This window comes from Mycetomoellerius zeteki, unplaced genomic scaffold (assembly GCF_001594055.1).
Source record: "Mycetomoellerius zeteki isolate Tzet28-1 unplaced genomic scaffold, Tzet1.0 scaffold159, whole genome shotgun sequence".
Taxonomy (NCBI): Eukaryota; Metazoa; Arthropoda; class Insecta; order Hymenoptera; family Formicidae; genus Mycetomoellerius; species Mycetomoellerius zeteki.
In genome coordinates, this window is record NW_017256542.1 from 137,188 (window position 1) to 160,114 (window position 22,927).

The following is a 22,927-nucleotide window of genomic DNA, read 5'->3' on the forward strand; positions in this document are numbered from 1 at the left end:
AGTGGCGGTCGTTGTGAAAATCCCGAGAGTGCACCAACGTGAAGAGAATATAAGATTAATTCGTTCTACGAAACGCGCGCAACCGGACGAGCATCATAGATTACGTATATCACGGGAATTAGCAATTTATCGTAATCCTTCGTAATTTCGTGTGCCGTGTAAACTGCATAATTAACAAATGCGCATTGTGAAATATGTCAAGCGCCAATAATCGAGTACAATCTGCAGCCTAACGAAGTGCTTCACGTGCGAACTAACGAGTAGTCGATATCAACGATAATCGCTCACCTAGGCCAGGTGTAGACGCCGGATACTTCGAAGCCGAAATGCCAGCTGCCAGAATAGGCGCCTTGACCTTTGGGCCCGGTGCACACGCCATGGCCATGGGCCTTTCCATCTTCCCAGCCGCCGCAGTAGGTTCCACCGTCGTCAAAGTCGAATCTGCCCCCGTTAACTTGCGCCCGATTTGCGGTGGTACCGGTCGCGCCAGGTTGCGCCGGACTTATGCCACCTGTTTGTGGCAATTGGGCGCCCCCCGCCACCCCATTCGGCGCCCCGGACGGTTGCTGGCCAGAGTGCGGTTGTTGCTGCATCTCTTGTAGTTACCGCAGGCACTGTCGTTCGTTTTCCTCGTTCTCCTCTTCCGCCTTCTTCTTCTACTACTACTCTTCAACTCCCTCGTTATCCTCGTCTTCGTCTTCGTCGTGATCGTTATCGTCGTCGTGGTCGTACTTGTGCTTGCTCATTAGTAATATCTGCCTTGCCCTGGACGTTGCTCCATTCTCCGCCACCTTCTCCTTCGACGTCGTCTTCTTCGCCGCCCTCGCCGTCGCCTTCTCACGTCCGCCTCCACCAGATCTCTACAATAGCATCGAAGAATCGAGCGTTGATCCGCCGTAAGGAATACAAATATATCATCGACGTCGTTGCGAGACGTGGCGGGACACGAACGGTACACGGTGGCGGAGCTGTTGTCCTAGTGAAAGATTAGGTTTGAACCCCCCCCCCCCCCCGCGCATTGGACCGTGCTCGAATCCTCAAGGCATGCCTGTCATCGCAACGCAGTCCGCGTCAGAGAAGCCGGACGTGAGAAAAGAATCAGCGAGTTTCGCGCCGGGGCCCCAGATTTAATTTTAGTACAACTTCGAAGAACCGAACGTGCGAGAGCGCGCGAACGTGACGAGCGCGGATATACGTCTCTCGATCTCGAACGCGGAACGTTACACGGTTCTCTCTCTCTTTCTCTCTCTCTCTCTCTCTCTCTCTCTCTCTTTCTCTCTTTCTTTTCCGGTGTCGGGTAATCGAGAGAGCCCGAGAGAACCGCGGCCTTGACAAGCTTCAATTTCGCGAATCGATATGCCGAGTGCGAGACTTCCTTCTCGAGCACGTCCTAGCTTTTCTCTCTTATCCTCATCTTTGACCTCCCCCTAAAATCACCACCATAAAATAAAACATCTCGGACTACCTCATCGTACTATCACCCTGGTCGATCTACCTCTCACTCACACGCACATGTACATACACGTGTCGCCGCAGCTGCCCGTGATCATGGACCGATGGAATCGGGACTTGACGCACATTCAGCACCATTCACACGGCACTCCGGAACTCCTGGCACTATGGTGCCAGGTAATCACTATAAGATACCTAGTATTTGCAAGAGACCCGGAGACCGCGCGCGCGATGTTACCAGGTTTCTCTTCGAAATTGTTGAAACTAGACAACGAGTCCGTCGGAGTTGCGGTTTCACTGTCCGCCTGACGCCGTTACGCAACGCTTCTATAAGCATCCGTGATCCGCTCGGAATGTGCTCTCTCTCTCTCTCTCTCTCTCACTCTCTCTCTCTCTCTCTCTCTCACTCACTCTCCCCTCCTTTCTTACTCGCTCTCTCCTTCTTTCTCTCTCTCTCTCTCTCTCTCTCTCTCTCTCTCTTTCTCCTTATCTTCGTCCCATCCACCTCTTCTCTCACTCGAGCTTTCCGTTTCTCGACAACTTCTTCGCACGAAAGCTCCTCTCTTCCAATCTGACGCTTTCTTCGGGAAACGAAGACCCGATCGGGTTCTCTCTGATGAGTCACCCGCGAGGAGATCTACCTACGGTGGAACGGTCGATGACTAAGATCCACGGGACTGGACCCACGATGAAGCCTCGGCGGACACTGAGTCTATCTCGAGACGGGTTGCGAGGTGGAAGTAAGACGAAGAGGAAAATGTGCAGAGCGGAGTCGAACTCTCAGTACACATGTATATGCACACGCATACGCATCACGTAGGCATCCGCATATACAGACAGGTACACGCACGTGGACACACGCGCGCGCGCGCGCGCGAGCGCGCTTTCTTCACGACGGCGGACGATGTGGTTCTAGCCCGGTGCGCAACATCGGTAGCAACGGCACGAACATCAGCATCATCGTCAGCATCCGTACGGGCACAGGCTTGGTTGCGCCCGCCGGTGCGCCGGTCCGTTCGTTCGCTCTAGCGTGGCTAGAGCGGTGCCGCGCGCGCCTCAAGCTCTAGCCTCGAGTTCGACTAGCTGACTAGGAGCTTCTATTTTTACCATGGGGTAGCGAATTGTTCCCCACACGAGACGACTGCGGCTGTGGCTGCACGAGGCGGCAGCTCCGTCGACTCGAGTCGTTCGCCAACGCGACCGGGTTCGGATCATTTATAAATAGTTGAAGTTCTCGCACCGCCACGGAAAATCATCGCGGAACGCAGGTCGCGGTGAGAGTAGCTCGAGATGCTGCACAACTATCGCCGGCCGGTCTTCGGTCTCCGGGTTACCTCCGACACCGTTCGACGTGCGAGGGAAGAATGACATTTTCAGGGTCATTCACGTCATAGACCATGTGTTCTATTCGGAAGATGTGCTTCCTTTAGGCGAGCGAGGGAAGACCCGATTTGTCGGAGTATCGAAATTTCGGAAGAATCTCTTTTCCATGAAATGTAAGCGTGTGAAATCGTGCGAGCATGTGTGTCAGGATTGATAGAATTAACGAGATAACGATGATTTCATCGCGAGCATGGCGAAGAAGCCGGTCCATGTCCCTGTAGTGTAATTTAGGGACAGAACGCGTTGGTGGTGTGTTCGATCGGCCGGGAAAAAAGGAAAATAGAGAGGGGTACAACGGCGCACGCGGCCGCGCAAATGTGTGTCTATAGACTGCGGCCTCTGTAGGGCTGCATTTTTAATGGAGCGCATGTAGCGGCGCGATATCGGTCAGTTACTCCCCCGCGAGAACGTGAGATAAGAACTAGGTAGACTCCGTGGCCTCGGAGGGGGCCCGGAGAGGAGGGTACACACGATGAAAACTCAGGCGAGTCAGAGTCGATGATCCGTACAAGTCTGACGTTACCGCGGGGTTCATTACGGTCTATTGACGGCAAACGAACGGCTGGGAGGAGGCGGGGGACGCGCGCCATTATTTATCGACGCGTGCCATTCTTTTTTATAACATAAATCAATTAATCGATGTGTCCTATTAATAATGACGGTAACGAAAAGTGACGGCCGAGCTGCGCTTGTTGGTTGCGCGGTGAGGAAAGAAAGAATCCTCCCCTCTCCCCCCCCCCTCTCTCTCTCTCTCTCTCTGAAAGCTTTTGCCCCTCTAAAAGAGAGGGTTACGACAAGTAATCCCGAGGAAAATGACGCTGCTGCGATCTGACTATCGTACTTTACGCGGATCTGTTACTCGAAAAGGCAACGAAAACTGTGCCAGCGAAGATAATCTCGAGGCGAATGGCACATCCTGTCTGTTTATTGCAGTAGCAGCATATGGCGACACGGCCGAATCGCCGACAGACGAATACAATAAAGAGAGCACGAGAGTACAAGCATTATCGTTACAACGAAATATGTAACATGTCGAAACAGTTACACATCTTTCTCTAAAGGTCTGTTTTTTATTCCTGTAACTAGACTGCACTAGAACTTTCGTTCACGCTTTCGCAAATATCAAACATATGTATATCTATTTCACTTTAAGTTCCAAAAGTGTATATTAGTAAGCTACAGAAAACAGATCTTAAATCGCGAGAAATTCTAAATTATTTTCTACCATGACAACGCTATTATTTAATCGTATTATTTAATCGCGCTATAAAACGATGAAAAAAGCTTTTTCTTGATTTAATAAACGACATAAATCTTGATCTCTTTCTCTGTTTCCGCCTACACGTTATTTAAGAAATCGTGTCTCTCCGGCGAATCTTTGCCTCGCAAATATACATATTAAGAGACGAGACTTCCGCATCGAAGAATCCCGTCGAAATAGAGCAGACCAGCTTGAAACGGGAGCATGTTCCAGATTTGATTAGCTTCCCGTCGAGCAAGCGAGAAATCGGATCCCCAATTAAAAGTTTAACGTTTGCCTCCTTTCGCACGTGTACCCTTCCTCACCTAGACGCAATTTCCCAGGAAATTTCATGAAGAGAAATACAGACGGAGCCAGTTGATGAAAAAAAAGTAATAATAAACTAGCAACGATCTCTTTCTGAAAATCATTATATATTGATAACTATACCTCTCAGGATGGTCCCACAGGCGACAATATATTTGAATTCACGAAAGATTTAAATCAAACCTCTCCCAACAAAACACCAATACCTTCACGGAATGCATTCCTTCAAATATCATTGAACACTTGCTCACCAATTTAATAATAATCAACTCGTCCTCATAGATGATACCACATACATCCACGATATATGCAATAAATTCACTTTCATCACCAACACTCCCACGAAAAAGCGAGTTGTAATGTGAAGGTGGAATAGTCGGCTTGCACGGATAGAGTCGATTCGCGCAGATATCGCGATTGGTGACGATCGCTCATTCGCAAAGATCGCTCTCGCGAAAATTTGCACGCGGTGAATAAGACGCATATGACCGCACCAGTGCAGACTGCAGCCTTAGGTTCGAGCACACTTCCGGGCGATCGATCCGGTTCGGTTCGAGTAACACGTGCGACGTACAGCGCCGGCGGCGTCACCTCGCACCCTCGTCTCTCTTTTTTCAGGACCTTCGCCGAATGCACGTACATACACCCCTGGGATCTCCGTATCTTTCGACACGCACCTATCGGTCGCGATCGTCGAGAGGGTGCACCTAGATAGGAGATACGCGCTTTTTCGTCGCGTGCGCCGGTTCCTCGGCGTCGGGCGAATGTCTTCACCGTAACGGTAACGGCGCACGCAAATGCGTCCCTATTTCTAATATGTGTCACGAGGACAACGGCTTTCACACGCACATGTACGTTATCTTTTCGTCACCGTGATTTTGCATCGCGGATTTTGGACAAAAGCAATAAGATCCGCGAAGCGTTTTTTCGATCATCGAACGCGCCCGCGGTTGATCGTACCGGTATGTTCGCGCACGTTCACGATGTAGTTGACGTTTCTCTGATTAACGGCACCTCGCTGTAACAACACGTCGCATCATTCCGAATCACGAGAATCTGCTCTACCACCGCGTGTACGCGGCGTTCAGTCTCTCCCTTTCTCGGGAATGAAATTTTTATTGACACGTGCGCGAACACGGGTCGATCCCACGGCGATCCTCCGCGTGCGCGTTTCTGTCCCGCTCTCGCGCGTCCATTCCCGTCGACGTCGTCCACCAGGAAAGACGGGCTAGACGATGGTACCAGACAGTACCAAAACGGACGATAAGTCTGCGACCGGCCGGTCCTCCCGTTGCGACGTCGATCTTTCCCCGCTTCGCACTCGTGCGCGTACTCGTGGAAATGCCGTTCTCGCTGTCACCGTCGTCGCCGATGTTATCGTCGTTTTTTCGTCGTTGTCCACCTCCTTTTCGTCGCGAATACGTAAAAAATCTTCCCCTCCGACGTCGACGCACGAACCGTGCTTACGGGAATGTGCGTGAGGTCAGGGTGGCATGATTACGACTATCAGTCTCGCAGTGCGCCGCCGCCGTCATTGGTCGCATCGCCACCTCCGTCGCCTTCACCGCCGACGCCGCTGTTGTTGGTCACGCCGTCGCGATGACGGTAGCGTCGAGACGCTTGGCGTCGTCGTGCCGACGGTGAAACCTGCATACACACCGTATCGTTACGCCCTGGTGCGGCGGTCGGACGAGCACGATCGACGAGTTTTCCGTTACAGTCAACTGGTAATCTGTTTCCTTGTGATTACATTGATTGTGCTTATCCTATAATAAATAAATATAATAAAAAATATAAGATATGTATATGTAATATTTTTCTAAGTATGTTGATTGTCGTATATTTCTCGCGTTTTTATATCATTCAATTCTGTGACTAAATTTGACATAATAATTGTTACTTTATACTTATATTATATATGTCTACGGTATATAACAATTTTTATTTAAAAAAATGTATTCTAATTTTGTTTCAAATTATTTTGTAACATACCATAAAATGATATGATAAAAATTTCTTTTACCGGAATTGAGTAAAAAATCATTTCGTCAAATTTCTAGAAATGTTTCGATCAATCTTCATTTACTGCTAATAACTTACTTTTAAACTTGATGGCAATACATTTCGTTGAATTTTCCGTTATATCGACAGCTGGTCAAAACACAATCTACGTGTATCTCCTTTCATTTATGAATTAAAGATGTTTGTCTATATAAAATATATCAGCTAAAACTATTAGTTAAATAATCAGCTAAAAATAGTCAATATCATAAAAAAATTTTTGACAATATTAATCCATGAATTCCAATTGCAAGAAACAAAACAACAAATAGTTTGGCTTATAGTAGTTTTATGCAGTAAAATGATAATATTTTCTTGCAGTTTTATAGGTTAATAAATTTTAAATCAGTAAAGCTCAGTTTTACGGTTATAACGCTTAACCGAGGTTCAACTTATTTCTCATCTCTTTCCAATTCTAGCATTAGAAAGAGATGAAGAATAAGTTAAACCTCGGTTAAGGGGATGTTGGAACCGCCTGTATTACCAATAAAACTAGCGTTTTTGATGTTTTTGTTCCTGTCGAATTTCTTCGTAATGAATAATAAGATTGAAAGACCGCTAATGTTAAACATAATAATTTTAAATTAAGAAGCGCCATAACGGTCAGAACGTTAAGATGTTGAACTTTGATTGCGTTGAAAGTCCGACAACCATATCGGCACGCAATTATCATTTCTGAAATTAATTCATTTAAATGAATTTACAATAGTTCTTCGTAATGGTTTCATAGAATAAAAAAAAAATTTCTTTTTCACGATTAAAATGTACACGCTAATGTATTTGTCGCTGTATTTTGTGTTCAAAGCTAGAAAAAATAAAAAAATACAAATTTCTTTATTCATTTTACCTTCAGCGTTGATCGCCATACTGAGATAAAAATGGATAAAGAAATCTATAATTTTTTATTTTTTCCAGCTTTGTGAACGCAAAATACACCAACGACAAATATATTAATGTGTACATTTTAATCGTGGAAAAGGAATATTTTTTTATTTCGCGAAACCACTACGAAGAAATTCGACAGGAACAAAAACGTCAAAAATGCTAGTTTTATCAGTAATACAGACGGCTCCAGCATCCCCTTAGTGGATCTAAATAAACTTTTATATGAATATTTATTATTTTTTTTTTGTTTTATTAATATAGTATATAAAATTTGATTTAATCACGATAGTGTCTCCCACGAAGTATACGCACCCGTACCGATTCTCAATATTATTACTTCAACATTAAATTATGATTTTATCATAATTTAAGATAAGAATCAAGAAAACAATATTAAATAACTTTTAAACTAATAATAAGAGAATTGTGCTGAAATTTTACATATATACTCAAACATAATAATAGAACAATTTGTAAAAGTTTTTACATTTTTAGATAATATTTTGAAAATAGGTACTAAATAAATTCATTGCAAATTTAAAATCTTTATAACTTTGGATTGCTTCAATGAATTGACTCTAGGTTTTGTCAAAAGTCTCCGAACATATGTAAGAGCAATCTGTAAAATTTTGATTAAATTTCTAATATTTTAAAAAAATAGATATTAAATAGCCTTAAAATTGCTGTAATATGAAAAATAAAAAATAAGAATTTTATTCAAGAATAATATCTTATCATTTTTTATGATTATTCACACAAATTTATATTTATTTCATAATTATTTATATTTAAAAACTACATGAGTTTATTTACAAAATTATCGTTAACAATTTAATCAATTTTGAAAATTAAAATATCTTTTTTTATGTAAATAAAAAGAAACTATGGAGTAAAAAAAGTCATTAAACTTTCAATTAAATTTCAAAGCTTTTAAAAAAAAATAGAAAGATAATTTCAGTTTAATATTTAACTATATTTCTTTCTTAATTTAAACGATGTTGTAAAATCTGTTATCTGAGTCTCTAGTGAAGAAAAATCTGATGAAAGTTTCAATGAAGATGGAAGTATAAATTATACATTTGTTTTTTTTAAACAAATGTAAAGTTTACATTTGACTTTAAACGATTTCTCACGTCATTGATAATTATTCTTTATTTTACATAGATAAGAAATGTAATCAAATAATTATCAAGACGTAGTAATATAAAATGTATATAGTAATCACAAGAATAAAACACGCTGTGTAATAAATTGCGCACGTGCGTAATAAGTATAAAAGATATTATATAAATGTTTTTGTTCAACTTAAATATTTTATTATTTTAATGATGAATATTTTACGTATATAGATATATGATATAAATAACGTTTTTTTTCTTTAAATATTATGCTCGACCAAAGAATTCTAGCATTATAAAATATATTATATAAAACATATTATAAATAAATTATGAAACATAGAAAAATATGTAATTCAAGAATATATGTATATATATATATGTATAAGATATTATGTATATATAATTAATTTTTGAGATAAAGCTACGAGTTTCTCGATGAAGAACGATGAAGGTCAATATAAACGTCTATATAACACTGATAAACGCAGCACATGACATCATGACATTATAATCATTTTGACATTTACAAGTAAACATCGAAAGATATTGGTTGATACAATCCCGTCGTAGTTAATATTCCAACATTATCGCAAAAGAAGAATACGGCTCTTAGTCACTTTTTTCGCAATGATTTGTCAAAATTGTAACACATGTCAAACGAGTTAGTGTTTATCATCATTGGATGAAATAAAAATAAACTAGCAAATAAAATCGTGGATCAACGCTTTCATGTGATAAAGAGTTTTATAAGAGTATCGCGATATCGCGATGTGCTGACGCTTCTCTTTCTCTGAGTTACGAATAGTGCGAACAATTACAAATAGTGCTGTCACATTGTTTAAAGTTCCTACAGGAAATTATTACATTTGGCCGAAAGGAGAATCAGAATATCAATTTTACAAGTCCATAAGATTCACGACTCTAATACGTGGTAGGCCCATCAACAATAGAGTTCCATTAATTTTTTAATTTTTTTTACGCTTCTTATCTTTGACTCTTATTAGCTGGAATTCTTTAATTAAGAAGAAGAGGGAACTTTTTATTTGAGCTTGGATGATTTATATGCAGATTGCGATCAGTACTTAAGCAAACACGATCGACTACCACGGGAGTATGTTACCAACAAAATATCTCGGAGTGTGCACGCATTAGGTTTCAACCAGTAATAGAATTACTCTCCTTTCTCGGAGGAATTGATTTCTGTCTCAGTGTTACATACGATGTCCCTTGACAGACATCAGCAGAAACGCTCGTTGTCGTAGGTGAATTTAACGTGTGACAAATCCATTTTCCGAATATATCGTTACCGAGATTATTTAAATGATTGCCGTAAACTGTCGCGCGACTTGTGTGTGACCTGTATACGTAGATTACCCGTTTATTTCCACAATCGATATTCCCAGTGTTTCCGCGCTCATATTTTTCAGCTGTCACTAGTCATTTTTGTAAAATGATGTACTCTCAACGGTGCAGTTGTTCACAATTTTTCACTACTGCAAATATTGCTTTAACATAACGCTGCGCCGTCACCCTCTGTCGATTGAAACGCAATCAATAATCGTTTATTGTATTTTTGGATATATAAATATGAACAGAAACAGATGCATTTAGTCATAGAATACAAAGAAAAATATGAAACAAAAAATGAATGTTTTATTTAAACATTCCTTTCTATTGTTTTGTTTACAACGTAGTATTATATCTGATGTTTGAGCAGAACATTTATTTTTAATTAATTTTTATTAAATTTTTTTTATTTATTTAATTTTCAGTCAATTAAAAAAATTTTTATTGTAAATTTAGATGTTTAATTCACCAAATAACTTGTATAAATGTATTATAATAAAAAAATATTTGTGCGTGCACACACACACCTATGGAGTTAAAAAACATGTTTGTAATACTATAAATGATATTTACAACAATATCATAATTAAATTTTGTTTAAATTTATTTAAAGAAAATCTATTTGTATTGCAGAACGAGCGCTTCCAGAAGGCGTAGTAGCATGGATCTCATGAACTTGACTCTCGGTTCTCTCAAATTGGGAGACGTGAAACCATCGAGGGAGAACTTCTTGCAAGTCGAGCGTGACAGTGTCACAGAGAGAAACGATACCATTGGAGAGCGAAGATGCAGGCTGAAGGAAAAGTCGCGCGATGAGCTCCGGATAATCAATTTGGCCGAGGTTGGCTGGCACGACACTCCTGACGACTGCTGGCTCGTGATCTACGATTACGTATACGATTGTACGGAATTCTTGAACGGTCATCCAGGCGGCCAGGATATTCTCCTAGAATATGCCGGACGAGATGCGACGTTGGCGTTCATTTCAACTGGTCACTCCGCCGTCGCTAATGCAACCTTAGAAAGATACAAAATTGGTGAGCTTCCACCGAAAGAAAGACTTTTCCGCACTTCCAACGGTCTGAAGATCTCGGGATTTTAATCTGTTCAGATCATCAAAGATCGTCGTCATCATCATCGTGACGCACATCGAAAAATATCAAATTTTATATGAAAAATAGAAACCGGCATATCAAACACTTTTTCGAAATATTAAGATTAGTTATTTAACTTTTTTGAAAAGTATACTTGCTAAATTTATACAGAAAATTCTACAGGAAGTTAGTTATATTTGAAATATTGCCGTTGCTTCATAAACAGCATTTCCTTTTTCTCGAGTTAGTCTTCTTTTTTCCAAGTTTTCTCATTTGATTTTATTTTAATTGATAACATTAATTCTGTAGATTTAATTATATTTCGTTTGCAGTGTTGTAGTTGAAAAAATGAGTTAAATAACTTATTGTAATGTGCCGCCTATTTTTATATAATAATTTTTTTGCTTTTCGACTTTCTACAACTGATCTTATCGTATATTATCAATAGCAAAAGATACTTTTAAATAATCAAACTTAGACTGAATCTATGTAACGCATAAAGTGTTATATCTAGGATTTTAAACAGAAAAGAGAAAATGATTATATATCGATGTGATTTTTGTTCGTTTGTAACAAATCATAACAATAGTGATTTTTTTCAGTATTTAAAAACTCGATACAATCATTGCAATAATGCAAGCTACGTTATACATTAACTTGGTAACGTTAAGCGATATAAATTAGCTTTACTGTTTCTCTGTTTTTATTTATTACATCTACAATAGCGATCAGATTGCGTAGTTTCAAATTTCTTTCTCTTGTTTCGCGTGCGCGTGCCAGAGTTCTTCCTAGAATGTAAAAAGAATAGAATCATTGGATAATGTGACGAAAATGTATAGTTAATATTGAGCAACGTGTTATCGTCCGTCTATCACAGCTAAAAAATAGTTTGTGCGTCATTTTGTTTTTGAATTGAAGAGAATAAATACGCAACGATAACGAGTTAATTTTCATTCAGTTAAATGGGCCACGAACATAATTAATCACATTTCTGCAATTAATCTTCGTGAGTAATTACTTGCAATAAGATTTGACAACTTCAAGTTATTATCGTAAATTAATCAGACGATGTTAATTTCGTAACTTAACGTGACCGATTATATATGTATATATTAGGCAAGATATTTGAAGAAAGATTTTTTGGTATCTGGACAAATATCACATTTTTCATGGAAAGTTATTTCATTATTACTGAAGATAATGAAATTCTTTCTCTTTTTCCCTCTGTCATGTATTTCGAAATAGCTACATTTCTCAAAAAACTTTCTATATCTTCATTCGATAAGATAAATCAAATAGAGGGCCGGTGAAATAATAATCAGTGCTCAGAGAATAGAGAATACTTTACACACTGGATACATTTTATATATTTCTTAATCCTCTAACACACATTTATAATATACATAACATACAGTATGAGGTAATATAGCGATGTAGCTCATTCGTAATATAATATGTTGTCGATAGACCGATATAATAAACTCTTCGTTTCCGTTAGTCGGAAGGCAATTCTGCTCGTTTATTAAATTAGCAATTCAGTTATTAAATTAGTATACTCAGTTTATGCGTTAACTCTGTATTTATCTAAAATTACACACATAACAGTACTCTTTAAGATATTTACACTTAACCACAAAATGTACATACATATAAAATATATAATACGTTTCGTATGTATATGCGTGTATGTGTGCATGTGTTTATGTGTGCACATGCATGTGTTTAAGATAAAATAAAAAAAGGAGAAAAGAGATAAGTTTTATTAATGTGATTAGTATCATTCTGTCCCATGGCGAGCGTCACTCCTTAGTTTTGCATGTCTTAACATCTCGCCGATAGAAAAACGTTACAAAACCGATGGAAAAATTTCGATATAACGAGAATCTTCCCATACCTTAAATAGATTTTATGTTACATGCGGTGAGTTGCGATACGAAATATGCGATAATCTATACACATCCCTCTCTTTAACTTTATACTATATAACTGAGTAACTAATTTTGCTCTCCATTCGATTTTTAACATTAAGATAGTTTGTTCATAATACACAAGATTCCCTCATAATACATTTAATTTGAACTTAATAAGTGCATAAATTTCACATGTGACTAAAATTGTATACTTTTTCTATTTTATTACGCCTATGATAGTGATACTAATGCAATACTTGCGCACTTTCATGCATATGTATCGTTACGCTACGCTACGTTGATTAACACCAATTTTACATACTACTTTCTGTTTTGTATGTTGGTAGGACTGTGTATGTCAAATAGCGAATGCCCACAGCATTCACTCATTTATAAATTATCTCTGCTAAATTCTAAATGACAGTTTGAAACTGACAAGGGAAGTTTCACAACTGCCCGGAACCGATTTGATTCTCCATGAAATATGTTGTTAAAAGAGAGAATGAAATATGTTGTTTCACCCCTTAAACATGAGTTAGGGCACGTATAAAAAATACATGTCTCTTAGATTTTCGTGTTTAACAATATATTTCATGGAGAATCAAATCGGTTCCGGGCAGTTGTGAAACTTCCCTTGTGAGTATATAATATACATACACAACAATACACACACACAAACAAAATGAAAATAGCTAACAAGTTTTTTTTACAGTTACTATCGTTATAATTATAAATCACAAAACGCAAATAATACAGTTAAAATCATTTCTATGTATCAGAAATTCTAAAAAAAAATGTTCAAAACAGTAATAATTTATCGTGGAGAAATTACATTCGTATAGAAAAAATTTAATTCGACATTAAAATTAAATTTCTAACTTTTCAATTTATAACATTGAATATCATAATTATTAAATCTCAAATTAAATTTTGTTTACAGCAAAATTTTTCCCCAATTCAACAAAAATAAAATTCTGATATTAATTTTTGCTTTCAGGATTTCATTCCGCAACGCTTTCTATTTTATAATGAGATTGTGAAATGAACTGGATAAATTAGATTTAATATGAATTATAATTCTATAAAAGGAGAGTATATTAAGTCAACATGCGGCTCAATATTTAATTTCCATTCTTTAAAATGATATTCAGCGCGAAAGAGTTTCTTCACGTTTTTTTTTTCTTTTGAAAAACACACAGACTAGAATTGCTGTCCAGCAGAAAAATTCCACAGAGTTTGAAAAATTAAATCTGTGTGGCTTCAATATATGATATTGTTTATATGATCGTTGTTTATACCCGTAGAAACTAAAATTCTATTGTTTGTCCGAAAAGCTAGAAATTTCTCTTTGCTGATCCGGAAAAATGAGAGCGCATTCATTATTCATCGTTGTTCTTTGTGTGACCAAACGAAGCGGATAGCAAAATCGTATATCCGATCTATTGTATCTCAATTGTCTCTGATCGGTTTGGGTCATCAAGTTTCTCCTTCTTTCTTTCTCTCTCTCTCTCTCTCTCTCTCTTTCTTTCTCTCTCTCTCTCTCTCCTTTATAAGCATTCTAAAATAGCGGAACTTGTTCTATGACACATTGTTGAAAATTCTGATTTCCTATACTACAAATACAAAGCTTGCTTTTTCATACTACACTTGCGTGTTCAACAGCCTCGTTGCTTATCGTATTTTTTTCTGGTAAAAGGCTGGAAGATTTATTCGGCGTCAAATATCATCATCGTCTGGAGAATGGAAATTGGATATCAAATTAAGAATCAAAGCTCATCATTTAGCGAGTTTTCTATGAAAAAAAGATCTGAAAAATGCATATTTCTTTATTTGGAATAATTTTCATTAAAACTAAAATTTAACTAATTTATCGCAATCTTCTTATAATTCATATAATAGAAAATGTTGCGAAATAGCTTAATTCCATAATGAATTCTTATTACTTTATTTTAAAAATTATTTTAAATATATATATGTTTATGAACATACATATTATATTTCTTTGCTTTCTTTTGTTAGTTGTCTGTAAAAATTAAATAAAAAATTAACAGATATTTTGATCAGTAATAATTGATTATAAATAGTGAACATATCTAGACACTTAGTATACAGCAATGACTTTAGAAGAAGATCATGCCCACAAAATGGCATATATAAATGTAAAATATATGTGCGTGTTTGAAATGTGTGTATTTGGTGTGAATATATTATATACGTTCTCACTACATTTTGGTTGGTACTACCATTGTGCGGGCATGCCAATTAAAAAGAAAATTAGGCGACGGTTAGAGTCCTTCTAGGGATACCGGCGTACAGAAGTACGTAAAATTGTGATACCGATTGCATTCAAGAAATAATTGTAGAAAATAGATACTTTCAAGTAGATACCGTTTAGAAATACCATTTGATACTTACATATTCACATATACTTATGAGGCAATGATACTTTACTATCAGGAATCAAAACTAATTATGAGGCTTTATTCATTAAATTCATAAGCACCGAGACGCGACATTGCAACAATACTATATCTCGTTGCATACATGAATCGCGAATAGATTAATACGTCATATATCAATCCACGGTCGAGTGATTTCGCAAACGCTTTTTTTTGACACAGCTCAACTACCAAGGAAAACATTCGCGAATGAACTCGATTGTGGATTGATGATAGTATCAACCTTCCTGCAATTTCCTGTTAAAGTGAAGTTATTCGTCCTTTTACATCAGGCTGCAGAGAGCAAATCCTGGCCCAGAATCGAAAGCCGACTGCAGTACCGTGGTTTCCATGCAAAACGCAGCATCCGTATACATAGCCGCAATTCTTTGTTGTTGCGCTCGACTTTCACTCTGCGATCTGCAAACATATTTTAATTTTTCCGATTGAAAAATGTTTCTTGTTGTATAACTAAAAATATTTAAAATAAAAATAGAAAGTTTTAGTGTGCTTCGTGAAATCATGGCAGAAATAGTTAAAATATACAACAAATAGATAGATAGAATAAAATAAATAAATAAATAGATAGAAAAAATTATTCTACTCTTTGAATTATATATAATTTTAATCAAATTAATGATTACACTCTCGAACATTTTTACTCGAGGACAAATGTGTAACACGTTTCAGAGAACTCTTGAAATTATTCTTATCATTTTCCTCTTAATTTGCTCGCGATTATAGTAGAGAAAAAAGGCAGAGAAAAAATCTCAGGATGCTCAGCATTTACATAATTGCTGCCTCTGCTATTTTTCTAAACCACTTTAAACCTGCTACTAGTTCTCAGCGCCTCAAAATGTCTCGAGGTAGCCAAGTACCTCCTTAGCCAAGCTAACTCCCGGCGGTGTCGTAGTCGCATATGGCCATCCCGGAAACTGCGTGAATTATTCCACGAGCGATACCGAGTCCGAGATACGAGACGTGACAGCCGAGTCAGCTCTTACAGCCTCTTCGACTACTCACCTGAGAGGCATTGCCCGCGCACGTCTCTGCACTCTGACCTGTACCCTCGGGACTGATTGTGAGTAGACGTCGTCTCTAGATTGTTGTCGTTGCTGTTGATGTTGATGCTGTAAGCCACGATCGCTTAGCGCCAGCTGCGTCAAATACTCGCGAAGCTCAGGTTGGCTGGCCAAGAGCTCACGTCGTGAGATATTCGAAGCCTGATTAGACGTCGTCGAGTCAGACCACGGTGGTGGAGGAGTATGCGAGCGTGACGTCATTGCGTTCTTGTGATAAAGATACTCCTCGTACGTCGGTGGCAGACCGTTCTGCAAAATGAAAATATGCCTCATAGTTAATAAAGAAAAGATATAAGACAAAATATACAGTAATTGCAAACACATACATGTAGAGAGATGGAAAAGACACTAAGAGCGTCTGAATTTAAAAGCTTGCTATTTTAGATATTATAATGGTTGAAATAAATAATATTTTAATTAAATGAGTTGGAGTTATTTTTTGTTGAATTATTTACTCAATATTTCGTATACAACAAATTATTTTTACAATTTTTACAAATGTTCTTTAGGTCTACAAATAATTCTTTTAAAATCAATTACATTTTTAACGTACCATAGTACGCAATAACGTACAATTTTAAGCGAGAAATATGTACACGAAAAATGCATGTGTTACAAAAAATTAAAAAAATTTTTTAATTGCGCTCTATGTGAGAGGATATTTGTGACGATTTCATTTAAAATCTGCTTTCAAGATAAGTAACTAGGACAAGGTCCGATATACAGAACATTCACAAATAGGAAGTGCTATTTTTATGCCTGTCTCTTTACTTCTAACAAGTTTATTGTTTTATGTTTAAAAACATCGTTGTTAATGATCAATTACTGTAATCAGAAGCAATAAACGAAATTGAGATATATTAATGAGGCATAACATTTTCACTCTCTCGCATTCCATTTTGTTTAACAATGTTCGTCATAAGAATAGTCCTTGATTAATTAACAGAATTAATTAACAGTAACTTCAGAAATCTCTCACTGCTCGCGAGACCACATTAGGGTCACGTTACTCTATCCGTAACTCCGATTCCCAGGTTGTAGTTACTTACCATTATGTTTGCAAGGCTGTGGTTTCGATATCTGATCTTTTGTATCGTGTTTCAGATGCGAAACAACAATTTGTTATTTCGCGAAATAAAACTGTGGCTGCGATCCATTTTAACTCAAGAAAAATAGTGGACTTCGAGTCTGTCGTCTGATTCTTCAATTTCTTTGATATAATAGCTTTGATATTATATAATAATTCTTTGATATAACAACGAGAATAATCGTGTTTGTAAACAGCACAATTAATGTTATTAATTTTATAAAAAGTAAACTTTTGCAATTCATATAAATTCATCAATGGAAGCTGGAATAACGAAATTAGCCGTGTAAATTCATTCCACATTTTTCGTTATATCACGCTGAAAATTATAATAAAGCCACGAACTGTTTTTTTAATGTTCTCCTTAAACCAACCGCGGTTTACAGCCACGGCATAAAACGCAGCGAAAAAACTTCTCTCGTTTCTCACCAGGCCGTCTTGCCAGGCATATTATATCATAAAAGCTTGCGGGAGCTTGCGAGTATACATCCTCTCCTTTTGCGCAAAAGGTGTCGACTCTTGTTTAATCGTATAATTGTAGCATAATGTTTTGTATTTAATATTAACATTATGCTATTAAGATTTTACGCAAAAATGACTTTAAATAATTTTCACATATATTTTATTAAACATTTTTATATGTTTAATATTACGCTACATTTTAAAATTAAAAATTACCTTCTCTCCAAAAGACTAAAAATAATACCGACTATACATATGTATATGTTTGGCCGCAAACATGCCACAAACATGTTTCTTTTGAATTTCTCTCTGTATCTAGGTATGATAAAAGTATTAAGTTAGAAGTGTTGTACAGTTTTGTACAATTTTATGTTTCAGTTTTCAACTAAATAATTCAACAATTCTAAATACAGTGTAATTATTTAAAAATATCTTAATATATATATATATTATTATATATAATATATAAAGTTACAAAATTATACAAAAAAAGTAATTTTTAATGTAGAAAATTCAGAAGACATTTTACGATCTCTCTCTTTCTCTCTCTCTCTCTCTCTCTCTTATTAATATTAAATTTTATATTAAATATTTTCAGTTACATATTTTATCGCTTCCATTGGTCCAAGAAGAAATGGAATTTACTAAATAATCAAGAAAACTCTAATCTATATTCAGTTTTGGCTTCTAGCGTAAAAGGAATGAAAATTTAATAGGAAGAAATAGTACGGTTATCTACGTATATATGTTCATAGTAACGTAGATGTCATCTGCAAATGGAAACATACGATGCACTTCTTTATATCCGCGAATCTAAGCTTTATCGAACGTCATGAAACTTGGGCTATAAATATGTATCCTATCGCGAGAGATATTTTATGCTTTACAAAAATAAAACGCATATCAAGGAAGTTGTTGGTACGCCAATGACATAACTGCATTTCGTTTCAAGGATTATAATGAAACCTCGAATACGTCAATAGCAAAATGATCGAAAAATTTCTCTTTCTCCTCATTGAGAAATTCCTCTTGATCTAGTCATGAAAATATTCGATATAGATATGAGAATAAAAGAGTCACGAGGTAGAATGAAACCGCAACAACAAGCAGAAAGTCTAACATCGAGTTTCCCCGATCACTTTTGTCCTTCACTCGAGTAGGAGAGGACTTTTCGATTCTTGCTATCTTCGCTTTTGACGAAGTCAACTGCCAGCAACTACGATCTTCCACTCGACGAGAAGGAAGAGTGAAATTGAATTTCGGGATTATTATCTTGTGATTTCATTTTCCAACGTGAGACGAGCGTGGTTACCCTCAGGCGTTCGTTTAAGAGGATCGTCCAGAGCCCCGTGGTTGCGTTTTTCCGTTCGCAGTAGCTTCGCTCCGGGGTGATTATGTTTCTCCTGAAAATGCTATGCAAAGATTTCGACAAAACTATCTTCAATTCTACATATGATGCACGCGATTTTTCAGGATCAGATGTCAAAGTTTTTCAAGTCGTATCAATCTTGTGATATACAAACGCATGATTTCTCTCTTAATTTCTGTATTCATTTTAAGTTCTTATTTACACTTTATGAGATCTACTAACTAATTTCTATCTTAATTATTAATATAGCTTAAAAATTATTAATTAATAAAAATATTGTCTTCTGTTATCCTTACGACGATTGTTAGATTTACATGTGCGAAATGCGATAACGAGAAATGTCCCCTACGGTGATAAATATTGTAAATCTTTTTCATCATAGCAGTTTGACTGGAAATTTTCGCTTGTTTTCGTTTCATACGATCTCTTCATAATATCATAATTTGCCTTCTCGTACTAATTTTCGCTCGTCTCATTTCTTCTCCCTTTTCGCAGGCATATCAAGCTCCTATCTAGTTTTGATTTTATTTCTCTATTACATATTTATATATATATTCTCTCTTTCGTCCATCTCTTTCTCTCTCTGTCCATCAAACATTTTCAGTCTCTTGCAGCCGTAACCAACCTTCAGTCCCTCTTCATCATTTGCGCCGCTTGTATCATTTGGGCTAATTCACGCGGTGAAATTAATATGAGAGCAAGCCTGCGAGAATATATTTTACATTCTCCCTAATTGCAGACTGCAGAGCAGTCCCGTGAAGCCTCAGAGTATTACATGTTATCTCTCCGCCTAAATATTCAAAACCACCGTTCTTTAATGTAAATGCTTCGTGTCGCAATGAAGACAGCTTAACTACGGCTTCTCACCCACGGCAACATATTGCGGCATGAAATTTTCAGTTCGCTGATATAACGCCGCGCCTACAACAAGTCGACTCGTAATCAGAATTGTAGAATTCAGTGAAACCTATTATCTACTGTATTATCCGATATTCAGTCAATAATTAATCTCTAACTGGAATCGATGTTCCGAAGTTCTCAGAATTTTCGTTACGATTTCATGATAGAGAAAATTTCATTAGCGAAGGAGACCAAGTTTTCCCGGAAGTTCGCAGGGATGTGATAATACACGTCAGTTTGCCCGTAATTGCGTGAACTGAATCATCGCGCGCGCTCGTTCGCTCGATAAAGGATTTTCTCGTCCCACGCGTCCGAGGGAACTTCTTTGCACCTTTTCGCGAAGGGATTCCTGACAAATGGGTGACTCTCGCGGGCACAATGTAGCCCTCGCGGCCTCGCGAAAAAATAGTAAAGGCGAGACTGTTATTCAAATTAGAAGGCGCGAGTGCCTCGCACGCCTGCAGCTCGTGAATGGAAACAGACATTAAAGGACCTCGTGAAATAAACTCGAGAGCTCTCGAGAGAAAAGCCTATCGCTAACTCCTTTTTCTCATCTTACAGCAAAGCCGGGGAATACATAGAACATACATTTTTCCAATGGTTGTTTGAACGAATCGGACGTCTATTTGACCGCTATAGCGATTTAATCTTTGCGCACGAGCGGTCGCATTTTGTAAATGAAAATATTATTGGAGTCACGAAAAACCTTGGATGCACGCGAAATTCATTTCACTAACCGAAATTGTTTCAGGCAAAGGTATTAGTGAGTAAATTAATTGCAAAGTGCATATAGAAAGTACTAGAGAGACGACGAAATATTCTGAAATGTTTAAAACATATTCCTGATGACGCTCATAAAGTAGTCCTTTCGAGAAAAATCTAGCAGAAAATAATGTGCTCTTTCTTTTATATAAACGATCCAAGATCATAGTGATTATGGGTCGACTAACGAGCAACTATAACTTGCCCCTCCCCCCTCTCTCTCTATCTATTTCTATCTCCCTCTTTTCTGTAAGATATATGAACCACAATTACGGTCTCAAGGATGTTTTTCCGAGAGTCTTCTTTTATCAGACCACACAATTTAGCTGTGCGTACCGTAGTGAACTTCCCCAGGATGGTTTTACATTTCATACGAGCACTTTCTTAGCTTGCGCTTGCTCGCTCGAGCGATACTGCTGCATAACGTTCCAGCTTGAGAACAATTTTAACTTTTTTTCACGACTTTTTTTCTCCTTTGATGATCTTTTCATTTTGGAGCAGCCAAGTGCAAACGGAGTCTCCTTATTATTGCGAAACACATAAAAAGCCTGTTAAAAAATTTGTCATCGCGATTATTCCCTGACCTCGAGCTTTTTCTTTAACCCACATCAATGTTATTTGGACAAACCGAGAATAATATGCCAATCATTATCATTTCATCACGCGTGCGCGAATAGTAGCGATCTTTCCGTAACGTTAAATATAAAAGAAAAAAACCGATGCGAGATAATCGTTGGAATTTTATTCCGATATTTTTTACTTCCAATATTTTGAACAATAGTATTGTTACAAAAATTTCCTATGATCACTTATTATTTTTTTTTTATAAAGGATAATTTTGAAATGTAAGTAAAAGACAATTTTATTCAATAAATGGCGCTAACATAAAATTTGACAATTCATGAAAGAATTCGACAAAATTATGTAATAAAAAACTAATATTCTGCATCGAAAAATGTCACAATGTAGGTGCTAAACGTTACAAATTCGTAATCTCATTTTAAACAATTTTGTAATTCGATAGTAATTTAATATTAAAACAACGAGATAATCTGCCGAAAAGGAGATAATCATGTTTATTAAATCTTTATATCGAAAAATAAATAAATTATTAAAGTATGTAGCCACGTAAACAAGATTATCTCCTTTCTGATAGATTTACATTTAACATTAATTTAACATTAATAATAATTAATAATAATTAAATTGTATCGTATTGCAGAAATTTTGAAAACAAGATGATTACAAATTTGTGACGTTTAGCACCAATTTTCGATGCAGAATATCACTTTTTTGACTGTGACGATGGCAACAACTACTGTAGTATAACGTGACAGAAGAATTTATGTTCCAGTCGGCGCCGGAGAACTACATGTACGCAACGAAATTGGGCAGCCAACCGAATTAGAATGGTCCTCGAGTTAAGAAGCCGTACATTGAATTTTCCTCCCTCTCTCTTTTACCTCGCTGTTTCTGTCGTAGTTGTTCGCCTCGATAAAGCAACTCCTCTTTGAGATGGTGAATCTCTTCGGAGGAACGTGACCGAAGTAAACTCGAACAATTGGGTCGCCGAAATTTAATGTACAGGCAGTGGATCGAATAGCACACGGAGTTAATTGCATTTTCTAAGCACTATATAACCGTAAACTTCATATTGATTGTTTATTGCTCACTTTTATGTTTCAGAGATATTAGATTTAATTTCACAGATATTAGGATTATTATATTATTAAGATTAATATAATATATTTACCAGGAAATGGAAGAATTATTTTTCATTATTTTTATAATAACTTTTATAATAATTAGTTAATTTTTATAATAATTACTTTTCATAATAACAATTTGATAATGTTGTTGCAATTTTTTTGACTGTAATAATGAAACTAACTAAACGCTAGGGTTACGCTAAGGTTAGGAAAGTCATTTTGAAAAATAAATTGTCATCATTACACGTTACTTATTGAAAAAAGTAATAAGTAACGCCGTAAAGTTCTTCATTACTTC

General features: G+C 37.0%; 3 protein-coding genes across 7 annotated transcripts in view; 1 reads left to right on the forward strand and 2 right to left on the reverse strand.

Moving 5' to 3' along the window:
* LOC108721057 (junctophilin-1) overlaps positions 1 to 601 on the reverse strand; it is a 36,272-nt gene extending 35,671 nt beyond the window's left edge. The window contains exon 1 of the mRNA XM_018445379.1: positions 289 to 601. Within this exon, the coding sequence (XP_018300881.1) occupies positions 289 to 593 (305 nt within the window). The 5' untranslated portion in view covers positions 594 to 601. The remainder of the gene's footprint in view (positions 1 to 288) is intronic.
* A 2,015-nt stretch (positions 602 to 2,616) lies between these two features.
* LOC108721078 (cytochrome b5) lies at positions 2,617 to 11,000 on the forward strand. 5 transcript variants are annotated; one of them, XM_018445406.1, is made up of 2 exons: positions 2,617 to 2,948; positions 10,450 to 11,000. In XM_018445406.1, the coding sequence occupies exon 2, from the start codon at positions 10,478 to 10,480 to the stop codon at positions 10,916 to 10,918; it is 441 nt and encodes a 146-aa protein (XP_018300908.1). In that variant the 5' UTR covers positions 2,617 to 2,948; positions 10,450 to 10,477; the 3' UTR covers positions 10,919 to 11,000. The 5 variants fall into 5 exon arrangements, with proteins under 5 accessions (XP_018300908.1, XP_018300909.1, XP_018300907.1 ...); XM_018445407.1 differs by lacking the exon at positions 2,617 to 2,948 and adding an exon at positions 6,080 to 6,129; XM_018445405.1 differs by lacking the exon at positions 2,617 to 2,948 and adding an exon at positions 9,577 to 9,731.
* Positions 11,001 to 14,995: 3,995 nt separating this feature from the next.
* The window catches only part of LOC108721115 (uncharacterized), a 44,157-nt gene continuing 36,225 nt past the window's right edge, over positions 14,996 to 22,927 (reverse strand). The window contains exons 4-5 of the mRNA XM_018445488.1: positions 16,282 to 16,589; positions 14,996 to 15,678 (exon numbers count right to left, since the gene is read on the reverse strand). Of these exons, the coding sequence (XP_018300990.1) occupies positions 15,543 to 15,678; positions 16,282 to 16,589 (444 nt within the window). The 3' untranslated portion in view covers positions 14,996 to 15,542. The remainder of the gene's footprint in view (positions 15,679 to 16,281; positions 16,590 to 22,927) is intronic.